This window comes from Diadema antillarum, unplaced genomic scaffold (genome assembly GCF_040938485.1).
Source record: "Diadema antillarum isolate AM-2024a unplaced genomic scaffold, OU_Dant_1.0 seq00001970_RagTag, whole genome shotgun sequence".
Taxonomy (NCBI): Eukaryota; Metazoa; Echinodermata; class Echinoidea; order Diadematoida; family Diadematidae; genus Diadema; species Diadema antillarum.
In genome coordinates, this window is record NW_027272629.1 from 81,116 (window position 1) to 106,825 (window position 25,710).

The 25,710-nt window shown below is 37.5% G+C and overlaps 1 protein-coding gene and 1 long non-coding RNA gene across 2 annotated transcripts; one reads left to right on the forward strand and one right to left on the reverse strand.

Annotated features, from left to right (window-relative positions):
- Nucleotides 1-1,348: 1,348 nt before the first annotated feature.
- On the forward strand, nucleotides 1,349-11,682 carry LOC139713446 (2',5'-phosphodiesterase 12-like). Its single transcript, XM_071625176.1, has 7 exons — nucleotides 1,349-2,217; nucleotides 3,265-3,404; nucleotides 5,550-5,712; nucleotides 7,394-7,526; nucleotides 8,909-9,064; nucleotides 9,980-10,103; nucleotides 10,379-11,682. Exons 1-7 carry the CDS (start codon nucleotides 1,361-1,363, stop codon nucleotides 10,654-10,656), a joined length of 1,851 nt encoding a protein of 616 aa, XP_071481277.1. The 5' UTR covers nucleotides 1,349-1,360; the 3' UTR covers nucleotides 10,657-11,682.
- A 6,521-nt stretch (nucleotides 11,683-18,203) lies between these two features.
- On the reverse strand, nucleotides 18,204-25,243 carry LOC139713447 (uncharacterized). The gene is made up of 3 exons (XR_011709642.1): nucleotides 25,119-25,243; nucleotides 19,533-19,599; nucleotides 18,204-18,292 (listed from the first exon to the last, which is right to left on the reverse strand). It is a non-coding gene; the product is annotated as an uncharacterized lncRNA (long non-coding RNA).
- Between the last annotated feature and the right edge of the window lie 467 nt (nucleotides 25,244-25,710).

A 25,710-nucleotide genomic window follows, 5' to 3' on the forward strand; every position in this document is an offset into this window, starting at 1 on the left:
ACTTGATTTGATCAGAAAAGGAGAAAATCCAGCAACAATTACAGTACACAGTTCAGTTTGTTCAGGGCTTTTTCTTGCAACCCCATCCCGCATATAGCCTTACCCTTTTTATAGACAATTCCCAAATATGCCACCAAAAGTGTGAACCACATCTTAATTTCAATTCTAAGAAGGCAAACGCTACAGCTTCCTCATGAAAGAGGGGGTAGGCCTATAGTCCTCCCCACCCCCACCCCATCCCGTTTGCAATGCTCATATATAGATATCAGATTTTCAAATGATTTGATCAGCAGATTAGAGAATCATGGAACAGTTCCATTTTGCTTGTTTTGCACTTTTCCGTGCAACTTAATGTAGGGCCTATAGCCAACGCATCGTCTTGCTTTTTTTTAATGAAAAGTCGAGTCGGAGGGTAAGAGCTTATGCCTATACATATCATCATCCCACCCCTTCCCTGCTCTGTCGCTTCATGTGACTTTAGATTGTCAATGATAATTTGAACAGACGTAGGGCCTACATGACAAAACCACACAACAATAAATCGTTATACGGAATTCAGTCTGTTTGTCCAGGGCTCTTTATGTGACTAACTCTTACTTTTTAATTGAATGCAATGATTGTTAAGGGGAAATCCAGTCCAAATATAACTAGTCTGATAAAAATTTGACTGAAATCGGATGAAAACTTTAACGAAGTTAAAGTCGGACATTTTGAAGTATTGCTAATTTCTGCAAAACATGCAGTTCTTGTGCAGTGGATATGAATATGCAAATGAGTTAGCTAACCATGTCATACCCTCACAATATTCCATCGGTTGTGTGTACAAAAAAATGACGAAAATTCCAGACGGTGATCCGGATCACAGCATCGAACCCTCTGTTCCTTGTGTCATTATCAGGGTTATAATGCTTTCCTTAACAATTTTATCCAACTGTTTATAACTTTATAACTGTTTTTTTTTAGTTTAAAGTTATTTTATAGTTTATATTTATTTTTATAGTCAAACAAACAAAGAAACAAAAAAGTCTCGTCAGCGAAATCATAACTACAATGTACTAGTATCGGAGGTAGGCCCTTAGTATACATTGTAATGTACTTCGTTTCATTCAAATACTGAGTAGACAAGAAACCCGAAGGCCGAGTTGTTTGTCCACAGGCCGATTTTGGCTGGCACCGAGTTTACAACACGCTGGAGAGTTGCCTACAAGTTACGCAATACTTCCCAGGAAGAGATACGTACATACATGTACGTGTGAAGCCAGCTAGCAGGTCAGTCACTAGCCTACACGCGGACACACGGTTCGCTAGGCGGTGATGCTTTCTGACCTTGTGTAAACGACGTTGTCGAGTTGATATCTTTATGAATTTTATGAAATCACTTGGTCGAGTACTGCGAACTTTTATTAAAAGTCGTCCCCCTCCCGCCGTATTCGCGTCAGAAAAGGAAATAGTAATGGGGCGAGCGTTTGTAAGGTGCATCGACGGTGAAGGAGACATGAGTATTTCATTCAAGTATCGTGATAAACAGAGCAGCTTGCTTCGACCGCAAACAGAAGTTGTAGGTAAGGCCCTCTCACGAATCCAATGCACAATGAAGAAGCATTTTGAAAAGGAGATGAAGAAGAGGAAGAAGATGAAACTTGATTTAGCCACCTCTGAAGCGACTAATGTGGTCGACAGCGAGCCTGTCGTTAGTTTGTGTATGGACGATGTGCAAGTCGACCTGGAAAAGTGCAACAGAGCTGCTTGGATCGACGGGGCAGTTTTATGCATAAACGATACAAGCTTCTCTGTATGTAGGAATTATCCAAAGATTTTACAGCTGTCTCTGCCAACTGTTTCACTCGTAGGATGTCCAGTGTTTCCAAGAGTAGTGACAGAATTTACTGCAGTAGATGCCTGTAAATACAGATGGTTCCGATGTGTGAAGAAAAGTGACAGTGAGCATGGCGTGAATGATAGCAAGCAGTTAAACAAGACGTCAGTTGTCCACAGTGGTTCAAACGATGAATGGATTGAAGTTGGACAAGAGAAAACCTACACCCCATCAGTACGGGATGTGGGTTCAAAGTTAAAGCTTGTGTGCTTGCCAAGGAATGGCATCAAAGAAGGAGAGGAGAAGCATGTTGTGATGATGAGAGATGTTCAAAATGGACCTGCCACGTATCCATTCGAAAAGAGGCATGCATTCACAAATGAGAGAACGTCACAGGAATGGTAGGGTATTACTAGTGAGGGGTCCATACTGTTTCACCAGATGACCTTTGCAATGTTATATTCAGATTTCATGAAAATTATATTTGAAATTATTGAACACTAGACTAATACAGTCAGTATCAGACAGCATTAATTCAGGCCTGTATCCATGAAACTTGTTTCACAAATTTCTACAAATCAAAGAAAACTTTCCAGTGCTATTTTGTGTGGGTTTAATTTCTAGTTAGTAATTAACTATACACAGCCCTGAGTGTTGCTGTACACATGCTTCACATGGCATCTGGCCGGGCATGGTTGGGCTAGTTACTGTACACTGTAGTATATGAAGATTTTTAGAGTTTCACTTGAGATGGAAAATCTACAGATAAATTTCAAGATGACAAAGTTTTTTTGTGTTTGTGCTCTACTCTGTTGGGGAAAGCATTTGCATGTACAGTTGTAAATACTTTTCACCCTATCATGTAGTTGATGCCATGTCCAGTAACTGTGTCCTGTCTGATACTGTATACATGTACTTTCACACACATGTACTTTTTCCCATAGAAGCAGATCCTTTTCTGTTGGGAAGTCCCAAGAAATCAATGTGTAGCCACCTCTCAAATTTTCTTTCTTGTTACATATTTTGCATGTAGCGCTTAGGAAGCGGAAATGCATTGATCAACACATGGTACATCGACTATGAAAACACAATGCCTAGCACCACCGATGACAAATCTACCTCTGTTGGGACGTTTTGCTCTTTGCTAATATGCGTACATACAGCTGTACAAGAAATTTTTCATTTTGACAGTGTTCATTGCTCTGCATTTCGAATGAACGACTATAGGTCATAGTGAAATTTATGAGATGAGAGGAGATATTTCAAGGCTACCAAGCCTTTGGAAAGCCAGCTGATGAAGCACTCCACTTGTACATACACACATAGACACATACTGTACACAACAAAATAATTAGTATTAAGAGTTGTCAATTGTGTGTGCAGATGTCCACATTGTACTGTACTCTTATTTGTGATTTTATTCTTTTTGTTTTACTTTGCTATTGTAGCTTCAGAATCATGTCATATAATATCCTTGCTGATACGTATGCTGATTCAGACTACTCTAGGGACTTCCTCTATCCCTACTGTCCTGCAGCTGCACTGGACATTGACTACAGAGAACAGCTACTACTCAAGGAAATATCAGGTAAACATAGTGTGCACACTTTAGTAAGTTTTTATCATCATTTACTGTATATGAATGATACTCATTTGATTATTTGATACAGTAGCAGTGGATGACATTGTGCATACAATACGTACATGTATGTACATTGTAGGATGGATATTGATCCCTGATGGATGATTCAACTACAACATCCCTGATTGATGCCAAAGACAAAAATGTACGCACAAAGCTCGCAAATACTGCATTGAAATTAGTAGTTGAGTTTGATATGATGTATAGAATCTACCCAGATAAGTATTGACTGCAGAATGCCATCTGCTGTTTTGACAGGCTTCATAATGTTTTTGCATATATATATTGTGCACCTTGGTCCAAACCAGCTTCCTGAGATGTGATAATCCCATATTGAGGCAGTGTGGCACCAACCTCCCTGTCCTTTACCAGAGTAAACTTGACCCCATGACTGGCCTCCAGCAGAACACCTCTACATTTTTACAGGCATGTCCATCGTCCACAAGGAGACTTGGCAGTCCATTGCCTGTATTTATTTCATTTTGGTGCTCCATCCCATACAACTTGCCGCAAATGCAAGCTTTAAATACCGTTTGAACTGAACACTACTTTCCACCTCTATTCACATACCTGTATACTCACCATCATTTCGAACTCTCTATGGATTTAAAGCCAGGGAAGTGACCACCTTGCTGCATAGACATGATGGTACTGTATACAAGTGTACTTGTGAGTGAATACAGAATGAGTGACAGTGCATGAAGCAAATTTGTATTCTCACCTTGATTTAGCATTATCAAATCTTGTCTCCGTAGAAGCCTGGAGACTTTGAAGCTTTTATTGGAAATATAAAGTGGCATGCACAAGTAACATACAACAGACAATGATACTCTGCATTTATCCTTTGTTATCACACCACTGTTCTAGTACACAATTAGACGCCTGATTTATTGAACTTGCAGTGTATGCCCTCTGAAAAGAAGGTAATCATTACTATTGATATTACAAAGCATCGAATTGTAAGATGAAAACTCATACAGGTGTTACTACAAGTGTCTGTTCGAGTTGTATGATGGTAATTGCATGCATTTGTATCATGTATAATTGTTTCATGGTCTTGATGAGAGACAGATATTTATGTAACTAAGAATATTGGTGTAATATGTGCCATAATAGATGGTAAGTTGTTAGATGGTGATATTAGTGACTCACAAATTTATGTACATGTTTAACTGCACAATATAAATGAATCTTGGCATTTCATGTGAAACTACAAAATTCTATAGCTCTGTAATTTCTCCATGACCTAAGAGTTTCTCTAATTCATTTGCATTACATCAATCTCTCTCTGGGAGATGTATCAATTCTTTACTTTTTCCTTTTTAGATTTACCCTCGGATTGAACTTTGATCACTTCTTACCAATTAGATGTTAATTGGTGATGTATTGTGATTGCCCTTTCAAAAAAAGCTCAAATCAAAGGGAACTGAGCTTGAAAAGGACTATCCTTTTTCTATGTGACAAATACAGTGTATATCATCATAAACATACCACACCTATTTTAACATAAAAACTTCCTACCATTTACACTAAAGGACAACATTTCTGGAAATTTTTGCCAGGTTTCCATGCTGTAATATACATTTAAAACTCGACGCATTTGACATTGGGGGAACATGACACTGGCCTGGTTGCAAACCACCTTGCCTGCATGTGTGATTACATTTTGTATGTATCTCATGTAAACCCACCATGCAGTGGATGCTTGATAACTTCCTATACCTTACATCCGATAATTTATAAGCATTAAGCATAGAACAAACATGTACAGCTCATTAGAATGCACAAACAGTTGAAAGTTGTACATGTACATGTAATTCATATAATAGCACGCGATGAATCCTTTAAATGGCACATATTATTTCCTGGTTTTCTTTTCACAGAAGTCATAGCCATGCTATACACATAGTACATATTTCATGAACAAATGTCAGTAAAGCCAAATCAAATAAAGAAAAAAAATGTTCCTTGGCCTGGCAGTTCCCTTTGATACGTTTTTTTAGTTGTGGCAAAGTACACAGGTAGGCCTAGATTGTTTCATGTTCAGTAACTAAAAGCTGCATGATTCTCAAATGTTTTCTATATGGGCAGGTTATAATGCTGACATTCTGTGCCTCCAGGAGTGTGGAAAGAAATTGTTTCAACACTGTCTCAAGCCAGCTTTCAGCGATCAAGGTTTTGAGGGTTTGTTGCTTTGCAAAGGCAAGGAAATGCCAGAGGGAGAAGCCCTTTTCTACAGAACAGACAAATTCAGGTACGCTGTTGATCAAGTGGTAATACATGTGTACAGTACAGTACAGTTCAAGGAGCTTTATGTGTACATGTTCAAGGAGGTCTCCTAGATGAGTGAAGGTCTTAACCCGTTAAGGACGGGCTGATTTTGCTACAACACGCATTTCCCATAGACACCTGCCCGAGTATACTTGTGACTCATCTTCAACGGTTTAAAGAAATTGATGGGGGAAGGGGGGTAGTGACTCAAAGATTACTTCAGGCACATTGAAGACAGATGCAGAATTGTGTGCTTTGGATAAGGGTGTTTTATGAGCTTTTGTAATATGTTATGCAGGGCTGAACACTAACCCATATTTTCTACTGGTCCGACCTGTTTTCAGACCAGTAGGTACCCAGTTTTCCTTTTTGTCGAGCCCACTGGAGGTGAGGGGAGACTAAGGGATCGCCTGCGGCGCCAGCTGTCAGTCCGTCGTCCGTAACGCTACAAAAACTTCAATAACTCTTTACTCTGGACTTCAATTGCGATCAAACTTTGAGGGAAGAGGGATCATACAAAGTTCCACATTTTACCATATATGAAGGTCACCTCAAGGTCAAAGCTCTCAGGCAGGGGTCAATGAACTATTAGAGCCCAATGTGAGCCGTTTCCAATGTCTCCGTTTTGGCGACACCGTAGTGTTCCTGTGGAGACCATGTCAGGGAACGAGGATCTTTCTATTATGGGTCATAATTTGTGACTAAACTTGGATGGTAGATGTCCCTGGGGAGTGGATGGTCACCACAAGGTCAAAGGTCACAAGAAGGGGTCAACGAACTTTTAGAGCCCAATGTTAAGTTTTTATGGCGCATTTCTATTATGGGTCATAATTTTTTATCCATAGGTCCGTTTTTGACTAAACTTGGATGGTAGATGTCCCTTGGGGAGTGGATGGTCACCACAAGGTCAAAGGTCACAAGCAGGGGTCAAGGAACTTTTAGAGCCCAATGATAAGTTTTTATGGCGCATTTCGATTATGGGTCATTTTGATCCATAGGTCAGTTTGTGACAAAACTTGGATGGTAGATGTCTCTTGGGGAGTGGATGGGCACCACAAGGTCAAAGGTCAGAGGCAGGGGTCAACAAACTTTAAGGGCCTAATGTTAAGTTTTTATGGCACTTTTTTTTGTGCTTGATTAGTGGCAAAAAAGCAAAGCTTTATATATAGTTATGTAATGGGCATATTTGCACTCTTTAAAAATGTGGATACATAATCTAAAATGATCTGCTAAAAGTATCTGTGTGTAATATCAGACTATGTGATTTCAAGGGTATTTCATTTGCCTTATCACATTGCAGTACTTTATTTTTGAGCACACTGAACCCCATTCAAAGATCTTATTTCCAGTGTATAAAATAAGCTTATATGATGATGAATCGTGATCTACGCATATTTTCTGTCAAACTGTGAGTGACTTTGTATTCTTGTACACAGATTACTCTTATACCCAATTTGTATATTCCAGACAATTGTTCCTAGGTTTCCATACAAGTTTGTGTATGGCATGGGTATGGTTTAATAGCAATTAAGAAGAATACTTCAGTTCAGTTCAGTTCATTTATTTCCATTCTCATTTTCTTCCAACAAAACATAACACAGAAAAATAAGGACATTTATCATAAGTAATACTTAATTGTGTATTGTCTCATTTCGTGTTCTCAGACTGATTGAGCAATTTGATGCATCCTTGGCCAAAGCATTTGAGACTGAATCAGCAAACTTGGACTTACTGGAAGGAGTCTCCAAATCTCCAGCTATGCTGAATCAGGTCCTTACTAGGACTAGCGTGGTCCAGGTGAGTCCTCCATAATAATCTGACTGCTGTAATGAGACACCGTACATCACCATAGATTTGACAACTTGTACTTTCATTGTCAATGGTTCTTGTACCACACCATGTTCAAACTACATTGCACTCCTTTAAATCCACCAAGTGAAATATTTGCAAATGTACGAGAACTTAAACAGAAAATAGGCCAAAATATTTGTAATACACCTCTGCACGGAGTAATTTGTCTTTCATGGCATTGCATTTGAAAAATAATGTCAGGAGACAGAAATACAAATGAAGGAAAATTATGCGATGTTTTCACAGCAGGCTGACAATTTTCTTTCACCTCTTATCTTTTATTTATGTGTCATGATGAATACAGTATGTAACGTCATAAGTTCAAGTTTGACATGTCTATACACATGCTGTAGATTGTATGTCTCTGTAAAGAAGTAGATACTCTCAGAGCATCCTCTGTCTTTTTTTTTTTTCATTTCCAAAAATGTTTGAAAAAATTTCAGAGGGATGTTGATATCCCTTGTACTATCACCAACCTGACATGGTTTAAAAGAAGTGTTCTGATTTTTAAAAAAAAGAAAAGAAATGAAAAACTTTCATTTCATTGTCAAAAGTAAATGCAACAAAGTGGACACTGCATTTTACATTTTTTTCATGCCAACCAGGGAAGAGGTTGATAATCCTAAATATGTTCATCCTTATGCTCATGGCAGATGCCATTCATATTGATAAAATTGTATACAACTTTGATGGTCTGTCAACTTATTGTAGTTTAATGACATACAGAGTGTTTAGGTGTGTCGCAGCAACATGCTGAAATTTTTATGTTACATCCCTGTGTGACATGTGCAATATTCCAGGCACCCTGCTACAAACTGATGCCATGCAGACAATAAGAATCTTGGAAGTGGGCTCAATATGTCTGAAAGTGTACCTAGAAATGCAGCTATATTTATATATTTTTTTGTTACTCCCTTGATAACAGCTCTTTCAGAGTGATCAAATAGTCACAAATAAGACTAAGACATGTATAGCACCAGAGAAGATTGAGACCCCTAGAGCTTCCAGGGCCCTTGAGCTGGCATCAACTTCGGTAGCTAGAGAATATTTATGTCATGCCTGTGACATGCACTTCATGCACACTCATTTGTGCACAGCATCAAGATTTATTTTGTTTTTTGTTGTTTTTTCATGCTACATGCTGCGCTCATTCACGATGTGGACCAGTCTGATGTATGCATGATATATATCAGGGAAATTGTCTTTTCCCATCAGAAGACCATATACATTTCTCTGAAATATTTGCATTATTAAATTATTTTTTTCCCAGTGCTTTATGTCTGTTTTATATTTTGTTTGTCTGTTGTTGTTGTTTTTGTGAAATATAGGTAGCTATTCTGGAAGACATTCATAATCCAACTCGGCTGTTATGTGTTGCCAATACACATCTATACTTCCACCCGAGAGCAGGCCACATTCGTCTGATACAGGCAATAGTCATTCTTAGGCATATTCAGAGGATACAACAGCAGTATGCAATAAAGGTGTGTTTCACTCATTCAATCTTTCAGCTACTCTCGTACAATTCATGTGCATTTGTATGCCTAACCATGACTGCTGACTGGCAAGTCCAAGGAAAAGGGGGGGGGGGGGGATTGACTTAGAGTCTCAATTAAAAGCTTCAGAGCTACATGTATTGCACATCCTGACTGGGACAGGCAGTATATATCCCTTTTGTATGTTTTTACTTTATAAACATTTTGACACTTAAAATCAACTACCGGTAATGTCATTTTACATGCAAAGCCTGCAATTATGGTAATGTATACTGTAATATTCATTTAACCAAGATATGTAGCTGCTTTTTAACTTGTTATACAATGTAAGGCTGCAAGTGAGTTTATTCAGAAAAATCATGATGAGCTGTGATTAAGTGCTGGTATTATGGTATTTGAAATGATTTACCAATATTCAGACAATCAGAACTTGCTATCAATTACCAGACTCTGCTCAGAATTTTGTGGTGAATTACATTTTCTTGTGAAGTGCACGCATACCCCTGATGCCTGTGAGTTGAGTTGAGTTGAGCTTATTTATTTCACTGCAGATCACTCACTGAGTTTCATCACATTTACATGTAACTCTCTCAAGTAGTCATGCTTCTAATTTTAGAATTGAACAAAATGGTGGTATAACTGCTTATTTTGTTGATAGCTTTTTAAAATTCTTTTCTTCCTCTAAACATCTGCATCTACACTGTATCCTTCAGTGTTCCCACCGTTTGCCACGTAAGACTGTATCTTTCATTATGAAATCAATGAGTTAAAAACATTGGATTCAGACAAATGTCTTGAAGTTGTGTTGACTTCTTTAAGAAAATAAAAAACTTGTGTGTGTATGAAACACATATTTTAATATGCTTTTGAAATGTGTCTTTCTTTTAAATTTCCTATTCACAGTTGCCAGAATGCAAGTTAGCACTAGTGCTGTGTGGAGACCTTAACTGTCAAACATCTGATCCTGGTGTGTTCGAGCTTATATCCAAGAAGCACATCTCTCCCAATCATGTCCAGTGGTATGCTGGTAAGTGTTTTAGCTTACTCAGTATTTCCTACTGTATGAATTTTTGTTCTCTCTCTTTTCTTTCTTTCTTTTTTTTTTGACATATCTCAGCATGACATAGAGAGGTCATGACAGCTGGTATTACTTTCAAGCCCAACCTTGACATCTCATATTCATATCATGATTCTTTTTTTCCAGTGTTCATTTTTAGTTCATTTTTTTAGTCATGTTTGCTTTCTGTAAAGTGTTAGTGGATCTAGCTGATCATGTTTTTTTGGATATATTTTGTCCTGTAGGAGGCAAAGCAGAGTTCTGCGGAGGTATGACCCTCACCCATGACCTAGATTTTACCAATGCCTGCATGAGCCAGAGGTACACCAACTTTGTAGCTGGATTTGTTGCGTCACTAGACTACATTTTGATTGACAGCCATCACCTCAGCGTGATCAGGGAAATCCCCATGCCCTCACATGATGACATCATCAGTCATGTAGCTCTACCCAATCAAGTCTTCCCATCAGATCATCTAGCCATTGGATGTGAGGTCAAGTGGGAGCAAAGTGGAAAGTTGTGAGTGCATAGTTACTGCATATTGTGAGTCTACCAATATGTGACTGTTTTAAGGCAAATTGCAGTTAAATGTTATTTGATTGAGTCATTACACTGAGCAATGCACCATTTTAATTTTACTCATTCTAGACACAGCCAAGAGCGTATCAGTCATATCTCATGCACAAACAACAGAGGAGCCATCAGTATGTTGTTATATTTTGAATAGACTCTGGGATCTGAGAGAGAGAGAGTGGAATTTTATAATCTAGTTGCATTGAAATCTGAAATTTGATACATGCACCTCTTATGTCCATGGCCATCTATCAGTGAATTTTTCGTAGAATTAGTGAGCTAGTGCAAAAGAGAGCCGCTTCTTCAGCCACAGTTGATGTGATTCCACCCCTATTTCTAGCTCAGTGGTATATGTGATGAACTTAATATTGCTGGAAAACACTGCACCAAATTATATTCCTGGTAAATTAATGAATCATCAGAAAACACTTCTGTACATCATGCCTACCCGCTGTAAATTGTAATGTTGAATGACTGACAGAATTGTCATCCATTACCCCTTAAGTGTCTTTTGTTGCTTGTGTAAGAATCATACAGATGCTCATTTTGTCTTCTTTCCCTCCATCAGAGGAATGCGGAAGTGCCTTTGTCCATCATTTTGTCTATTCTCTGCACTGTAGCTTTAGATAGGGTCCTCAGATTAGAACATAAATTAGATGTTCTAGTATCAAATGCCAAGATACATAAAGTATAAACTATGTCATGTTTTCTTGCTGGCTATTTGTTATCATGTGTTATGTTATACAGCTGTATAATTTTTGTTTGTCATATAGGATGATGTTAAAGGCTTGCCATTTCTGTGTTCTCACAGTTTGTGTGAGTTAAGTTCATAGTGAACCGTCACCATGAAAACCTGATACAGTCGCCAAACATTGGATTGTTATCTTAAGGTAATCTTATTGTCACCAGACTCAGAGCTTCTCGTTGACATGGAACTTCTGCATTATTTTCCAAAACCTGCTACAGAAATGATGAGAATGGCATCCACCAGATAAGTCATGGCAAAATCAGCTTTGAAGTTCAGATGCATGCAAACATACAAGAACTTGGCTGTTGTTATTAAATGCAAGTAGTCAATATAAAACACTGTTGCAACATGCTCATAAGAAACTGCAAGATGTGAATTTGTAAACATTAAGAATTATTATGGGAGGAAGTTAATACCCATTTTTTTTTTTTTTTTTAAAGCAGAAGTTATATTCCTCATTTTCCAACCCAATTACCTCCCCCAGTTACTTAGTTTTGGTGCCTGCAACTTTAATAATCATGTAATCATGGTGATATGTCAAATATTTCAGGAGCAGGCAAATGAAGTTTCTTTATTTTTTTTTCATTTACCAGTATTACTCTAAAGTTTTCTGGGAACCTTTCTTTGCTAGGTTGATGTCAATACACATTTTCCAAGTCTGTTAGTCTTCTTGACATATAGCATACATCTACCGTTGTTCTTTCAACTAAACTTATTGATAGCTTGAGATGTGTGTCTCATTATGTCCAAGTAACTAGCATTCACAAACACAAAAACAACTCTTTATGACAAATAACAGGGAGAGAATTACGTGAAAAAATTTCTGCGCATGCATACATGTATTAATATTTTGGAGCTGGTATAAAACCACAGTACAATGTACAAGCGACTCCTGTTGCCTGGGACCGACAGTTTCTTTTTTTTTATATTGAAATTAAAGCGTAGAAAGATGTAGATGATTTGGGGACCTGAATTTTTACTTCATTGTAATGAGAATTTTGTCCTAGCCGTGTTGATTATAATGGGAGTGCACTGTAGCCTATATAGTAAACTTCAGCTGAAAACATGTTGAATGAAATTTGAATTGCACAATTATGGGAATGGAAGTGGAGGGCTCATAATACCTTGCCACTATTTTTCAGGAAATAACAATCAAACTTCAAACAGTACATCTTGTATCTGTTAAATCTTTCTATTTCATTTCAAAATTATTCACAAAATATGTGAAGAGTTTGAAGAGCTGTGATTTCATAGCAGACAGAATAAGGTACACATTGTAGATCCCCAAGAAAAATGCTTACCTTTTAGTCCTCTCATCCAGTTTCACAGTACATTGTATCCAGGACTGTCCTCACGAACGCTCCAGTCTTGTAAAGAGGCTTATTAAAGAACTGTCTATGAATGTATGCTCACTTGACCAGTCAACAACACTAAGAATTTGATATACAGGCAGTTGCTTCCTGAGCGCTGCTGAAGAGGATGCTGCCCATGTACAGTGAGGTTTGAATAATAAAAACTATCCACACCTGCAGAGTGGAGGGTGGATCATATCCATCTAAATATGGTTTGTGTGGTCACTTTATTCAAAGGCTTCTTGTTGCTTATGAGGAGAGCATTTCCTGCATTCTCAATTGGTGTGTCCTTTCAAAGTTTGTTTTGAGATATTTAACGATGCACAATTTTGTTTTCGGAGGATGTGCCTGTAATGTCAGTTTTAAACATATTTTCTCCAGTCTGCTTTGCTCCATAGGCTCATCATTGAAAAATGAAACACTTTGCCTGATCCTTAGCACACTTAACAAGGGTAAAAGTATAGCCATACTACATATACCACCGAGAATGTATTGATGTGAGGTAAATGGTATCCATTTAGCTATACAGTGTATAGTATAGTGATGGATAATAATGTATGTGTGGATGCATGATCAGGTGAATATGTCTTCACAGAGACCTACATGTAATCGTGAATAATTTTGTGTACCAATTTGGAAAACATTCTCTGTGGCCATTACAGACATGTAAGGGACCAATGAGATTTAGTATTACATACAGTAGCAGACGTTACATGCATGTCTTCCATGCACTGAATGAGTGCAAAAAAAGCCATTAGATACTATGTACTATTTTTTAATAAATAAATGCACAAACCAGCATTTTTTTTTACTTTTTTACCTTTGGTCAATACCATGCTTTGGTTTGCTGTAAAAAAAAAAAAAGATCATTTTTCAGACATTGAGGCTATGGCCAGTACATGTATACCTAGTTGAGTATTGCATACTGGAGAAGAATAGGTGCCCACATGAACTGTACATGTATAAGATGACAGTTAGGCAATAGGTCTGTAATACTCTTTTTTTTTTTTCTGTAGAGGGTCTGTAATGGCCATATCAAGCATTGTGACCCAACAGGCAGATAACCAATCACTTGGATTTCCTTGCATGTCTGAAATATTTTCAGCAGAGGGATATGATTGTCGTGTTTGTACCGTATTTCACTTCAGGTAGATGGCTTGAAAATATTCACAAGTAGCTATGATATCTTAAGAAATACAAGTACAAGCATGAAATGCAAACATTTGTAGTAGATCAGTAGAGTTTTAAGAGATTGTCCACTTCAGGCAGCAGAGAAAATGGATCACATGATTTGATTGCAGTAACAAAGCATTTCTTTATTTCACAGTTCTTTACATCAATATGGTGTGCTATGAACAGCTACATAGAAATACATATAATCAGCAACAACAAACTTCTGATGGCGGATGTCATAGGGTCAAAAGAGTAAAAGCATGGTGTCTACAAATTTCACATTTTAAGCTATATACTTACACACATTAATGAAAGTCTGCACACATGTTACAATCAAGATGTGAGAAAAGTTCTTGTGTGTTTCCAAGGATATCAATAAAAATGAAAAATTATATATCAAGATGAAATTTGAAACTGTACAATAAACAATGTGGACTGGAATTTAATAAATATTGGATGCAGATCCACAAAAAGGAATTTCAATTTGCACTGCATGAAGCCATTAGTTGCTTGTGTATTTGTGGAGGTGTGGTCATATGTCTCAGCACACACAAGGGCTTGCATTATAATGAAATATATCTGATCTGGATGTAAGTTGGAATGTCAATTCAGTACATATGAGATGCGTTGAGATATTGAACAATTCACATCAGTACAGTTATTCATATAGAAGGCACACAATATGCAGCACACAATATGCTGCTTGAATTTACAATCTAAGAATCGCATAATTTAGATGGTAGAGGATGACATAAAAGGAGAGGACAAAGTGCTGCTTTATGAGTTTATGAAGATTTTTCTTAGATGTAAACACAGAATCCATATTGCCCCTGAAAGGTTAGAAATCTCCCGAATGTAAACATTTTCCAGACAAAATAGATTTCACTGCTTAGTACAGGTACTATTTGCATGAATATTTTTTTTTCCCCATACTGGGGCTGTATTTCCTTTCTCGGTTTACCTTTAACTTCGATGATAAGCTCTATGGGGCGCCAAGTTTCACACGGTCGATTTCGTTACGAAATCAGTCATTTAATCGACTTCGTAACGAATCGACCATGCGACACTTGGCACCCCATAGAGCTTGTCCTCAAAGTTAAGGATCACCGTCTCAACGTAACTAATGTCATCTGTATATTGCTTATTGATTTATTAACTAATATAAAATTCTTCTAATGTTGAAGCATGAAAACAAAAGTAAATCCCGTCCAGAAATATTTGCAAAAGTGTAAATCTGAGCTGTATGATGTGAAATTGTTTGAAATTTTACCCTCATTGATAAAGCTGATTAGCTTCTTTTTTTCTTTTTTTTTTGGATCACTGTCGACTAATGAAACTGATGTGGTATAATTTTCAAGTAAAGTACTTTATTCTTTCATCTGTCAGATTAGTTTAAAGACCTGTAAAGTCGAGTAATTTTGATTTTTGTTTCTTAAATCTTTGCGCAATATTTATTTGCGTATCCTCTTTTATACGAAAGGACGGCGAAACAATCACCATAAGCCCTGTTTAACAGATCTTACTGCGACCAAGGAGGTTCGAGAGATGGAGTTACAACTGACTATAATTATTCAATCGGCTGTCAGTTTTCTATGGATGGACAAAAGAATTCCACAGGTGCATTTGTGCCTTTCATGTTCGATGCTTGAAGCCGCTATCTTTCTGAGCAATCTGAAGATTCATTTTTAACGCTAACATAACATCGGGTATATGCTGCTCGTTTATTTATCAAATGCAATGAAATTTCACCTAATGATAAAGCATATAAAACAAAAGTCAATTCCGTTCGAAAATATGTGCAAAAGTGTAAATCTGAGCTGTATTTTATGAAAGTGTTTGAAATTTTACCCTCATGGAAAACCGGTTTTATCACTTTTCTCCTTATTTCCGCAAAATGAAACTAATATGGTATCATCTTCAAGTATAGTTCTTTATAAATTAATATGTCAAATTAGCGTACAATCACGTACATTCGAGTAATTTTAATATCTATTTCAGCAATATTTGAGCAATTTCTATTCGCGCACCCCCGTGCCTTTACCATTGTCTACCGCCCATCGTTTGTAAGTAGGGATAGCGAAAAGTAATTACCATCACAAAGACATATCTTCCTTTGAAAGTGGCTGGTGATTATGCAATGAGACACGAGTCAGTTGTCTTCGCATCTGAGCGGCAGATCCAGTTTGACACATACTTGAAATATTTTTGAGTGGCGGCTTCGAGCATGGGATCAAAGCGAATAAGACTGTTGTGACTCCATTTCTCGAACCTCCTTGCTGCGACAACGTCCGGAGAACAAAATTCTTCTAAAATTCCAATAATACCCCAGGAGAGAGAGGGGGCGGGGGTACCGTTTTAACAGATACACATCGAAAACCTTGAGGTTTCCACGAAAGGGGGTTTGTTCCACTGGTGTGACTACCACGCCTACCGGCCAGTGCCGCCTATTGTTCTAGATTGTGCACATACAATCACTGATCTTAACTACATAGAGATCATTGGTTACAATCCATGCACGTGATCGGCGCTTGGCGTGTCAATCATTCTGTGTTTGCAATGTTGCGCATGCGAGTTGAGTTCTGACAGAAAGTTTGTCAAGGTAGTGTCACGGTAATGTCAAGGTAATGACAGGGCAGAATTTGGCAAAAGTCGCCGCGACAACGTCCGAGGAACTGTTTGCGGGGACCGTTTTAACAGGCAGGTCAGGGGAAAAAGGATTACACTGACGTTACCATTCAGGGCGCTGCCGCGGTAACTCCTGTTTGAAAGGTTCTGTTAAAACAGGGCTACAGAGACATGTCATCCTTTGAGACGGACTGGTCATTATACAATGACACATGCAGCTATCATCTTATCCTGTTGGGCAGGTCCAGTTTGGCACGTATTACAAATATATTTGAGTGGCGGCATCAAACATGGGATCAAACGGAAAAGTGACTCCATCTCCTGACCCTCCTTGATAAGTGTTATACAGCACATTATTTCGTTTAGTTATGTCCATAAATTTACTTCTGCCGTTGATCCCACTGGTTACGAATGCTTCTGCACCTACCATGCGATCGCAACTTCTTCCATAAGTCACGGTCGGGGATTCACGCTAGATTTAGGCTCGTGCCATGCTATTTCATGTTCTTCTGCCTCTATTTTTTTTTTCCTCTTCTGAATGACAATTTACATTAATGTTAACATCTGTATCAAATAACATTTCTGTGTTTCTCTACTATTTTCAACGAAATGTGTGGTAACGTAACCTCACTCTTAGTGTTTATCATATACCGGTACGTGAGCAAACATAGCAAGTTCATCCTGGGAGAGCTTCCAGAGCTTATACTGACAATAACGTGCTGTTGCACCTTTGTAGTAAAGAATGCAGAAATTTGAGAAGTGTGAAATAGTGATACATGTATTTAAGTCCAGATTAAATCTATATATTTTCAATACACTGTACACGATGTTGCCTCAGATATATACAACATGGAAGTGGAATGTATTTTCTTATCATTGTATTATAGCGCTCACTGTGGCAATAGACCGTTTCTGTGATTTATTACAATTTATGGATGTTTCTTTTCCTACAGCCTAGTAACGACAAATATTACATTCACCTACTCCATCCCATCTAGTTCCAAAGCCAGGAATTTGTGTTTTGTTGCTAGGTAGGGCAAGCCTCCGGCAAGCTTTATGGTTGGTTTTCAAGAGCAACATTTGTGAAGAAAGCACGCATTAATCTGCATACAATTACATTACAGAACCGGTCTATTGGGTCCCGTGTCAACCGTCGTGCTCTTCCGGGAGCTGCCTTCCGTTTTCAGTTTGCCGACGTCTTGCTTTCAGAGACTTCCTGAGGGGCATTCTCGTTTGCGTCACATTTTTGTGGTGGCGACGACGAAGACAAGCCCAATGATTGGATCCATGTGGCGCTGGGCGCAGTAAACGGAAGGCAGCTACAAGAAAATGTCAGCTGTTTACGGGCTACTGCCTGGCCCAAGCAGTAAGCCATGAATATGTAAAATCCTTGAAAGGCATTTAAAAGAACAAAAATGACCTGGAAGGCGGGACTCAAACGTGGGATGTTGGATATGAAACCAAATATCCATGCCAGACCGAGAAGAAGAATGATAATACAGGCATTACGCAGACGTCTTATGCGCTCGCGGTGACGATTGGTCTGCCGAAGATTACTCTTCGCCCTAGCAGGGTTTTCCATGTTGAGTTGATGCATGACTCGTATGAAGATTACTATGTTGACAGCCATGATAATAGCAACTGGTACCAGGAGTCCTGCTACTTGAGGCCATCGTGACATGAAACACCTGCAGGGTAAGAGTCATGGAGTTGTGAGCAGTTACTAAGTAGGCCTATGTTTTTACACCGTTTATAAAGTAAACTCCGTCGTATTAACGATGTGAAATCGCAAAACAAATTAAAACAGAAAGAAAATAAATTCGTTGCATTGGAAACAATATTAACTTTAACTGTGATACCTCTTACGGTCTCTGGTAATGGCATGGTATGGTATGGAATGGTTTATTGATCAAACTTCGCAGCCGAACGGCTGAATTGTGTCTGATTTACATCGATAAAAATACAGTGAGACAAAATAGCTTACATATACAAAACACGAACAAAATACAATCATTACGACAACAACAAAACAAATCATCAGTACATCAGTAGTGGAAATACATTCAGTATATAAATCATATTGCAACAAAAACAGAGTTAAGTGAAAAAAAAAAACGTTTTACATATAATAATGTATCTTACATCCTCCATTACTGACGTATCACAACCCAAGAATAAGGGAGGAGGCATGGAATGAGGAATGTTGAGAGATAAGAGGATGCTATATGAAGTGTGAGACTGAGACAGGAACAGAGTAAGGGGGAGAGAGGAGAAAAAAGAAACAGGCTAGGGGAAAAGAAAAGGGAGGCACAAAGAGAGAGCAGGAGAAATGTGAGGAAAGAACGGGACAGAAGCGGTATTCGTCTTGATAAATATAAAAGCAGACAATTCAGACATAATGGACATACAGATGTAAGCACATTATTGCACTTCAGTTGAAGGACAAAATACTAACATAAACATATTTCTAGTAAACTTCTGCATATAAATACTTCAAATTATTCAATCTTCGTACCAGTTCTTTGATTGTCAAAATATATACAAAAATGAATACACTAAGCAAGTCTGAACATTATTATACAACAACAGTAATGATAGTATGATGCCAACATTAAATAGTTGAGTTTTGACCTTTCACCAAATCTTTACATCATACATGCGTGTATTGAAATTTCAGAAACTTCATGAAAATCATACGCTGAAATATACTCTGAAAACTTTAGTGTAATTGCATAATTTTCATATGAGGTGAAAACCATCACGATATTCACTCAAGTGTGAATAGTTTGGATCATAGTAACTTAGATATAGATAATATCATACACATTTTGAATATTAATCATGCATCCGATACTCAGCAGGTATGTACATTGTACATGCGAATTGCTACTACTGAATGATGTACGATGTATAAAAATGGAAACTCACAGGTCCGTTCGGACGTAATTTTCTCTAAAGATGATACCAACGACGAGGACTATGACACCGGGCAATCCTATTGTAGCATACAGAGAGAAAGAGAGAGAGAGAGGGAGAGAGAAAAAAAAATCAGAACTATTATCCAGCAGCGGTCAGAGAGGGCAGATAATTACATGCGCTGGTGTCAGATCTATGAAAAGTGGCAGTCAGTTTCAAGTAATTTTCATTTTATGAAAACAGAAGATACAAAAGCACAAGCTAAAGCAAACAAGGCAAATGTAGAATATTTCAGGTGAGAAATAATGTTGCTCTTAGATTTTTCGGTACTTAGTGAGGTATTCGATTTCATACAGCCCTATAGGTTACAAGTCTTCTGCGTTGAACCATGGCCCTACTACGCATGGACATTCATCATTTCGCTAATTAATGTATGCCCTTGTCTGTGTCAAAAGTGACACAAAAACATTTTAAACATTTTTTACTGCTTTGATCTCATGATCTCCGCCGCCGGCAAACCAGAGCTGCAAAACACAACGCATATTTAAAAATGATAAAAACAAATGTGCAGAAGGAAATAGCTGTCTTAAATCAAGGAAAATGCATGTGCAGTTGTGGTATGTATCAGTCTATCACGGCTTAGATATATTTTGTTACCAAAATGTATATACTTATAGAGAGAAAGCAAACTATTTAGCTAATTGATTACGATTTGTAATCTCATTTTCATCTTTTCATCCAAAAAAAAAAGGCCTGAAAAGGTGCATCAGCCAAGGTTAAGACCGGAATTAGGGAAACGAGACACCTGTATGTACTCAATGAGATGCGCATAGTTAGGTGTGTATCACCCCTAAATGTAATATCAACGCTAAATGTAATATCGACCCTAAATGTAATACACCTTAACCCTAAATGTAATAACAACCCTAATTGTAATACATTTTAACGCTAAATGTAAGAATCGAGTCAACCCTAAATGTAATACATTTTAACCCTAAATGTAATAACCGGAGACAACCCTAAATGTAATACATGTCAACCCTAAATGTAATATCGACCCTAAATGTAATACATGTCAACCCTAAATGTAATATCGACCCTAAATGTAATACTTTTTAACCCTAAATGTAATATCGACCCTAAATGTAATACATAATAACCCTAAATGTAATATCGACCCTAAATGTAATACATCTTAACGCTAAATGTAATATCGACCCTAAATGTAATACATCTTAACGCTAAATGTAATAACAACCCTAAATGTAATACATTTTAACGCTAAATGTAATAACAATCCTAAATGTAATTCACGTCAACTCTTAATGTGATACATCTTGACGCTTAATGTAATTACCACCCTAAATGTAAAAACCTCATTATAGAGAGTGTAACCAACGCAGAATATCGGGCAAAAGGTCAGGGGGTATATGAAAGGGATATGACGCAACTTTTTATAGCACTCTTGAAAGAGCAGCAATAGCTGCTTAGATTTGTTTTTGTTGTTTACTTAGGTAAAGATCACACAGTCTGATTAATTCCTTTGTTTGCTGCAAAGTTAATTAGGTACATTCGACATAGTTTTTCTTTTTAATCTATACCTTTATCATACAATCACATAAACATTTTGTATTCCAATCTTCATTCAGTGTTCGTTTGTTTAAAGTTTTAATGAAAAAGAAAAAAAATGGGCAACTTAAATTCTTTGCAAGAAATTCTGAATATGAATAATATTGCAAGAAAAAAACATATACCTACTGATGAAACGGGATGATAAAGCGAGTAGATTGAGAAAATTAGAAATTAGGAAGATTTAGAAAGATTTCGCAATTTTTTTTACGAACCATCATTATCTATGTAATGTTTTCAATGACGAAATATCTGTCACACATTGACATGGCAGCAAATCACTGTCCGAAATATTAGCCTCATGACATTGTTCACGACTCCTGGTAATCACGACTATGCTTACACGAAACTGGGACAATAATTGGTCTTGGGGAGGGTACACGAAATAAATTTAAAAATGCCAGTAAAGCAAAAGGAAATAGATGTCTTTTTTATCATCTTTGAGTCACCCTTTATATATTGACTTTCCTATGATATGAATGTATGAGTAAGGCAAACTGACTTAACTTTTGCCCATTTTTTTTTCTTTTTCAACAAAACTCTAAGCAATAATGAACACTGAATAAAGATTGGAATACAAAATGTTTATGTGATAGCATGATAAAGCTAATAGATTTAAGAACTATGTCACATGGATCTAATTAACTTTGCAGCAAACGATAGATTTAATAAGACTGTGTGATTTTTACCTGGGTAAACAACAAAAAGAAGTCTAACCAACTATTATCGTTATTTCAAGAGTGCGAGAGAAAGTTGCATCATATCTCCTTCGTATACCCCCTGACATTTTGCCCGATATTCTGCGTTGCTTACCCTCTCTATGATCAGGTGTATACATTTAAGGTCGTAATTACATTAAACATTGAATAAACCATATAATAGGGTTGACATGAATTACATTAAGGATTGTTGTTACATTTAGCGTTAAAATGTATTACATTTAGGGTTGTTATTACATTTAGCGTTAAGATGTATTACATTTAGGGTCGGTATTACATTTAGCGTTAAGATGTATTACATTTAGGGTCGATATTACATTTAGGGTTGAAATGTATTACATTTTGGGTTGTTATTACATTTAGGGTTGAGGTGTATTACATTTAGGGTCGATATTACATTTAGGGTTGAAATGTATTACATTTAGGGTTGTTATTACATATAGGGTTGAGGTGTATTACATTTAGGGTCGATATTACATTTAGGGTTAAGATGTATTACATTTAGGGTCGATATTACATTTAGGGTTAAAAAGTATTACATTTAGGGTCGATATTACATTTAGGGTTGACATGTATTACATTTAGGGTTGTCTCCGGTTATTACATTTAGGGTTGACATGTATTACATTTAGGGTTGACTCGATTATTACATTTAGCGTTAAAATGTATTACATTTAGGGTTGTTATTACATTTAGGGTTAAGGTGTATTACATTTAGGGTCGATATTACATTTAGCGTTGATATTACATTTAGGGGTGATACAAGGTGGCGGCGGATCTCGGTTGGATTCGTTGAAAGTCCATTCGTTGGCAGGTCCAGGGTTGAACCAAGGAGGTTCGAGAGATGGAGTTACAACTGACTATGATTATTCAATCAGCTGTTAGTTTTCTATTGATGGACAAAAGAATTCCACAGGTGCACTTGTGCCTTTGATGTTCGATGCTTGAAGTCGCCATCTTTCTGAGCAATCTCAAGATTCATTTTTAATGCTAACATAATATCGGGTATATGCTGCTTGTTTATATATCAAATGCAATGAAATTTCACCTAATGATAAAGCATATTATAAAACAAAAGTCAATTCTGTTTGAAAACATGTGCAAAAGTGTAAATCTAAGCTGTATTTTGTGAAAGTGATTGAAATTTTACCCTCATGGAAAGCCGGTTTTATCACTTTTCTCCTTATTTCCGCCAAATGAAACTAGTAAAATCTTCAAGTATAGTTCTTTATAAATTGATATGTCAGATTAGCGTACAGACACGTTCAGTCGAGTAATTTTAATATCTATTTCAGCAATATTTGAGCAATTTCTATACGCGCACCTCCGTGCCTTTACCATCGTCTACCGCCCATCGTTTGTAAGTAGGGATAGCGAAAAGTAATTACCATCATAAAGACATAATCTTCCTTAGACAGTGGCTGGTCATTATGCAATGAGACGTGAATTCATTTTCTTCCTATGGGGGGGGGGCAGATCCAGTTTGACACATACTTCAAATATTTTTGAGTGGCGGCTTCGAGCATGGGATCAAAGCGAATAAGACTGTTGTGACTCCATTTCTCGAACCTCCTTGATTGAACAAAGGAAAGTGACAAGATTATCGATCTCTACAGCCCGTCGAATGCGAATATTCATCGTCTATCTTGGAAAGTGCGTATCAGTGTTTTTTAATCCCCTTGAACCCGTTCGAAGCAGCCACTCTAAAATATTCTGTACCGAATTGGATCTGCCTCACAGATTAGGAAGACATTGATTCATGTCAGGTTGCATAGTGAGAAGCCACTCTGTAAGGATTTAAGGAAGATATGTTTTAACTTAATGAATGATGGTAATTACTAGTTGCCATCCCTATACTTATGAAAATGTGTTATACATAATGTGATGGTAAAGACACGAGGATGCGCGAATTGAAATCGCGCAAAGGTTGATAATATTACTAGGCATGTCCAGGCTATATTAATTCTAACATAATCTGTTTATACTTGAAGATTATGCATGTCATAGGTAGATCAGTTTCATTTGTCGGAATTAGCGAAAAAATGATAAAATCGGCTTGCCGGGAGGGGGCAGTTTAAAGTATTTCGACAACATACAGCTCAGGTTAAAACTTTTGCACATAATACTTCTGGACGGGATTGACTTTTATTTTATATTATGTTTTATCATTAGGTGAAATTTCATTACAGCTATTGAATAGATAAACAAAATGTACCCGTTAAATGTTACGTTCAGACGGTGATCCTGATAACCTCGAGGATTAACCTCGAGGATACGTTCTGTGGAACACCAAAGGTCGCACGGTCGATTTCGTTACGAAATTAGTAATTTCGGCGACGAAACTTGCCATTTCGTCGCGAAATCTCCCGGATATCTTAGCTGCCGAATTATGCGTGGTCTGTGCGCTGGCACTCTTTCCTGTGTCTCGCCACCTCATTTATATCAGTGTCTTTTCAGGGACCATTAATCAAAGGGATGGTACAGTTTCAGTTGAGGTGGGGCTTCAGGTTTCCAACGTTTTTTATTATAATTTTTGAGATAATGAGAAACGCCTTGTGAAATATGAAAGAGCATAATTGTAGGAGGAATTAAAAGTTTATTTGGTGAATATTGGTTTTGAAATGTATGTGATATCCAAAACAAAGCGATCTTAAAAGGTGGGACCCACCTTTTATTAGGATGGCTGTGTTTTACTTTGTTTTTGGATATCTCAACCATTTCAAAACCGATTTTCATCAAATAAGCTTTGAATTCTTAATATTTCATGCTCTTTAGCATTTCTTGAAGTGGTTTCTAAGTATTTCGCAAAAAGTTAAAAGCTGAATCCTCAACCAATATGGCCTACTATACCATCCCTTTAACATTTTTGTTTTTGTCAAGTAACACCACTCTTCCTGATTTACAGCACATTGTAGTATGTGAATGAAATGTTGCACACAAAGTATCCCTACACTTCGAGTATAGAGATGGAGTAGGGCCTATTTATATACGAAAAACTCAGAAAGTGATAATGTAACGTGATAAGTCCTACGTGAGTGATTACAAGTCGTCCTATGAGGTCTGAAGGATGGCTCCCCGTTACGTATATTCAAGTAAGTTTCAAAGCATGAAGCTTTTTACCGTGATCGTAAACTACCGTAAATCTTGTTCAATATATTGTAGCCTTTCAGAAATTGTCAAAACTTGCAAAGAGCTTGTCAGATCGTTTGATATGTGAAATTACATCAAACATTGATACGGCCATCCTTACCCCAAGCGAAGAATGCTGCTTTAAAGACAAACTTTGGAATGTACAGGTCAATGACTCGAACTAAGAGGAGGTAAACGTTCATCCCTTCCACTCCCATCCAAGCCAGGGACGAAAGCACAAAGAAGTGAAGCAGGGCGGCTAGCACAGCGCATGGTGTTGATGGGAGGTTGCCGAGACTTGCCACGAGCACGAAGACACAGTACATCGCCACCATTGTTGTGGACAAGCAGAGCAGGATCTGGTTCGGCTGCTTTTTGCGGAGTTTCCTGGAGAGATAACCCATGATAATATAGTAGATTGAATGGTTTGAAATCGTACGTGAGCATTTCTCAATGTAGGTTTATGACTAACGTTCACTCACAGTCTCGTAACTATTTAATCACAATTTCAGCACTTTGGTAGAAACTCGCTATCTGATCTACAATTTTTTTCGGGTACATGAGCTAACATGTCGTCAAATCACTTAAGAATTAGTGGACACCATGTACAAACTTACCACAATAGAGGAGGTATTAAAGTTCGAAATTAGGGTGGCAAGCCCTCTACACTAACCACGCATGATCGTTAAAAAGGTCAACTCAAGAAGCAAAGA

Bases quoted from the DNA above. Each gene is read 5' to 3' on its own strand.
- LOC139713446 (XM_071625176.1), top strand. From the start codon at position 1,361: ATGAATTTTATGAAATCACTTGGTCGAGTACTGCGAACTTTTATTAAA. The intron at 2,218-3,264 runs GTAGGGTATTAC...TTGCTATTGTAG, and splicing joins GAGAGAACGTCACAGGAATG to CTTCAGAATCATGTCATATA. The intron at 7,527-8,908 runs GTGAGTCCTCCA...TGTGAAATATAG, and splicing joins CTAGGACTAGCGTGGTCCAG to GTAGCTATTCTGGAAGACAT.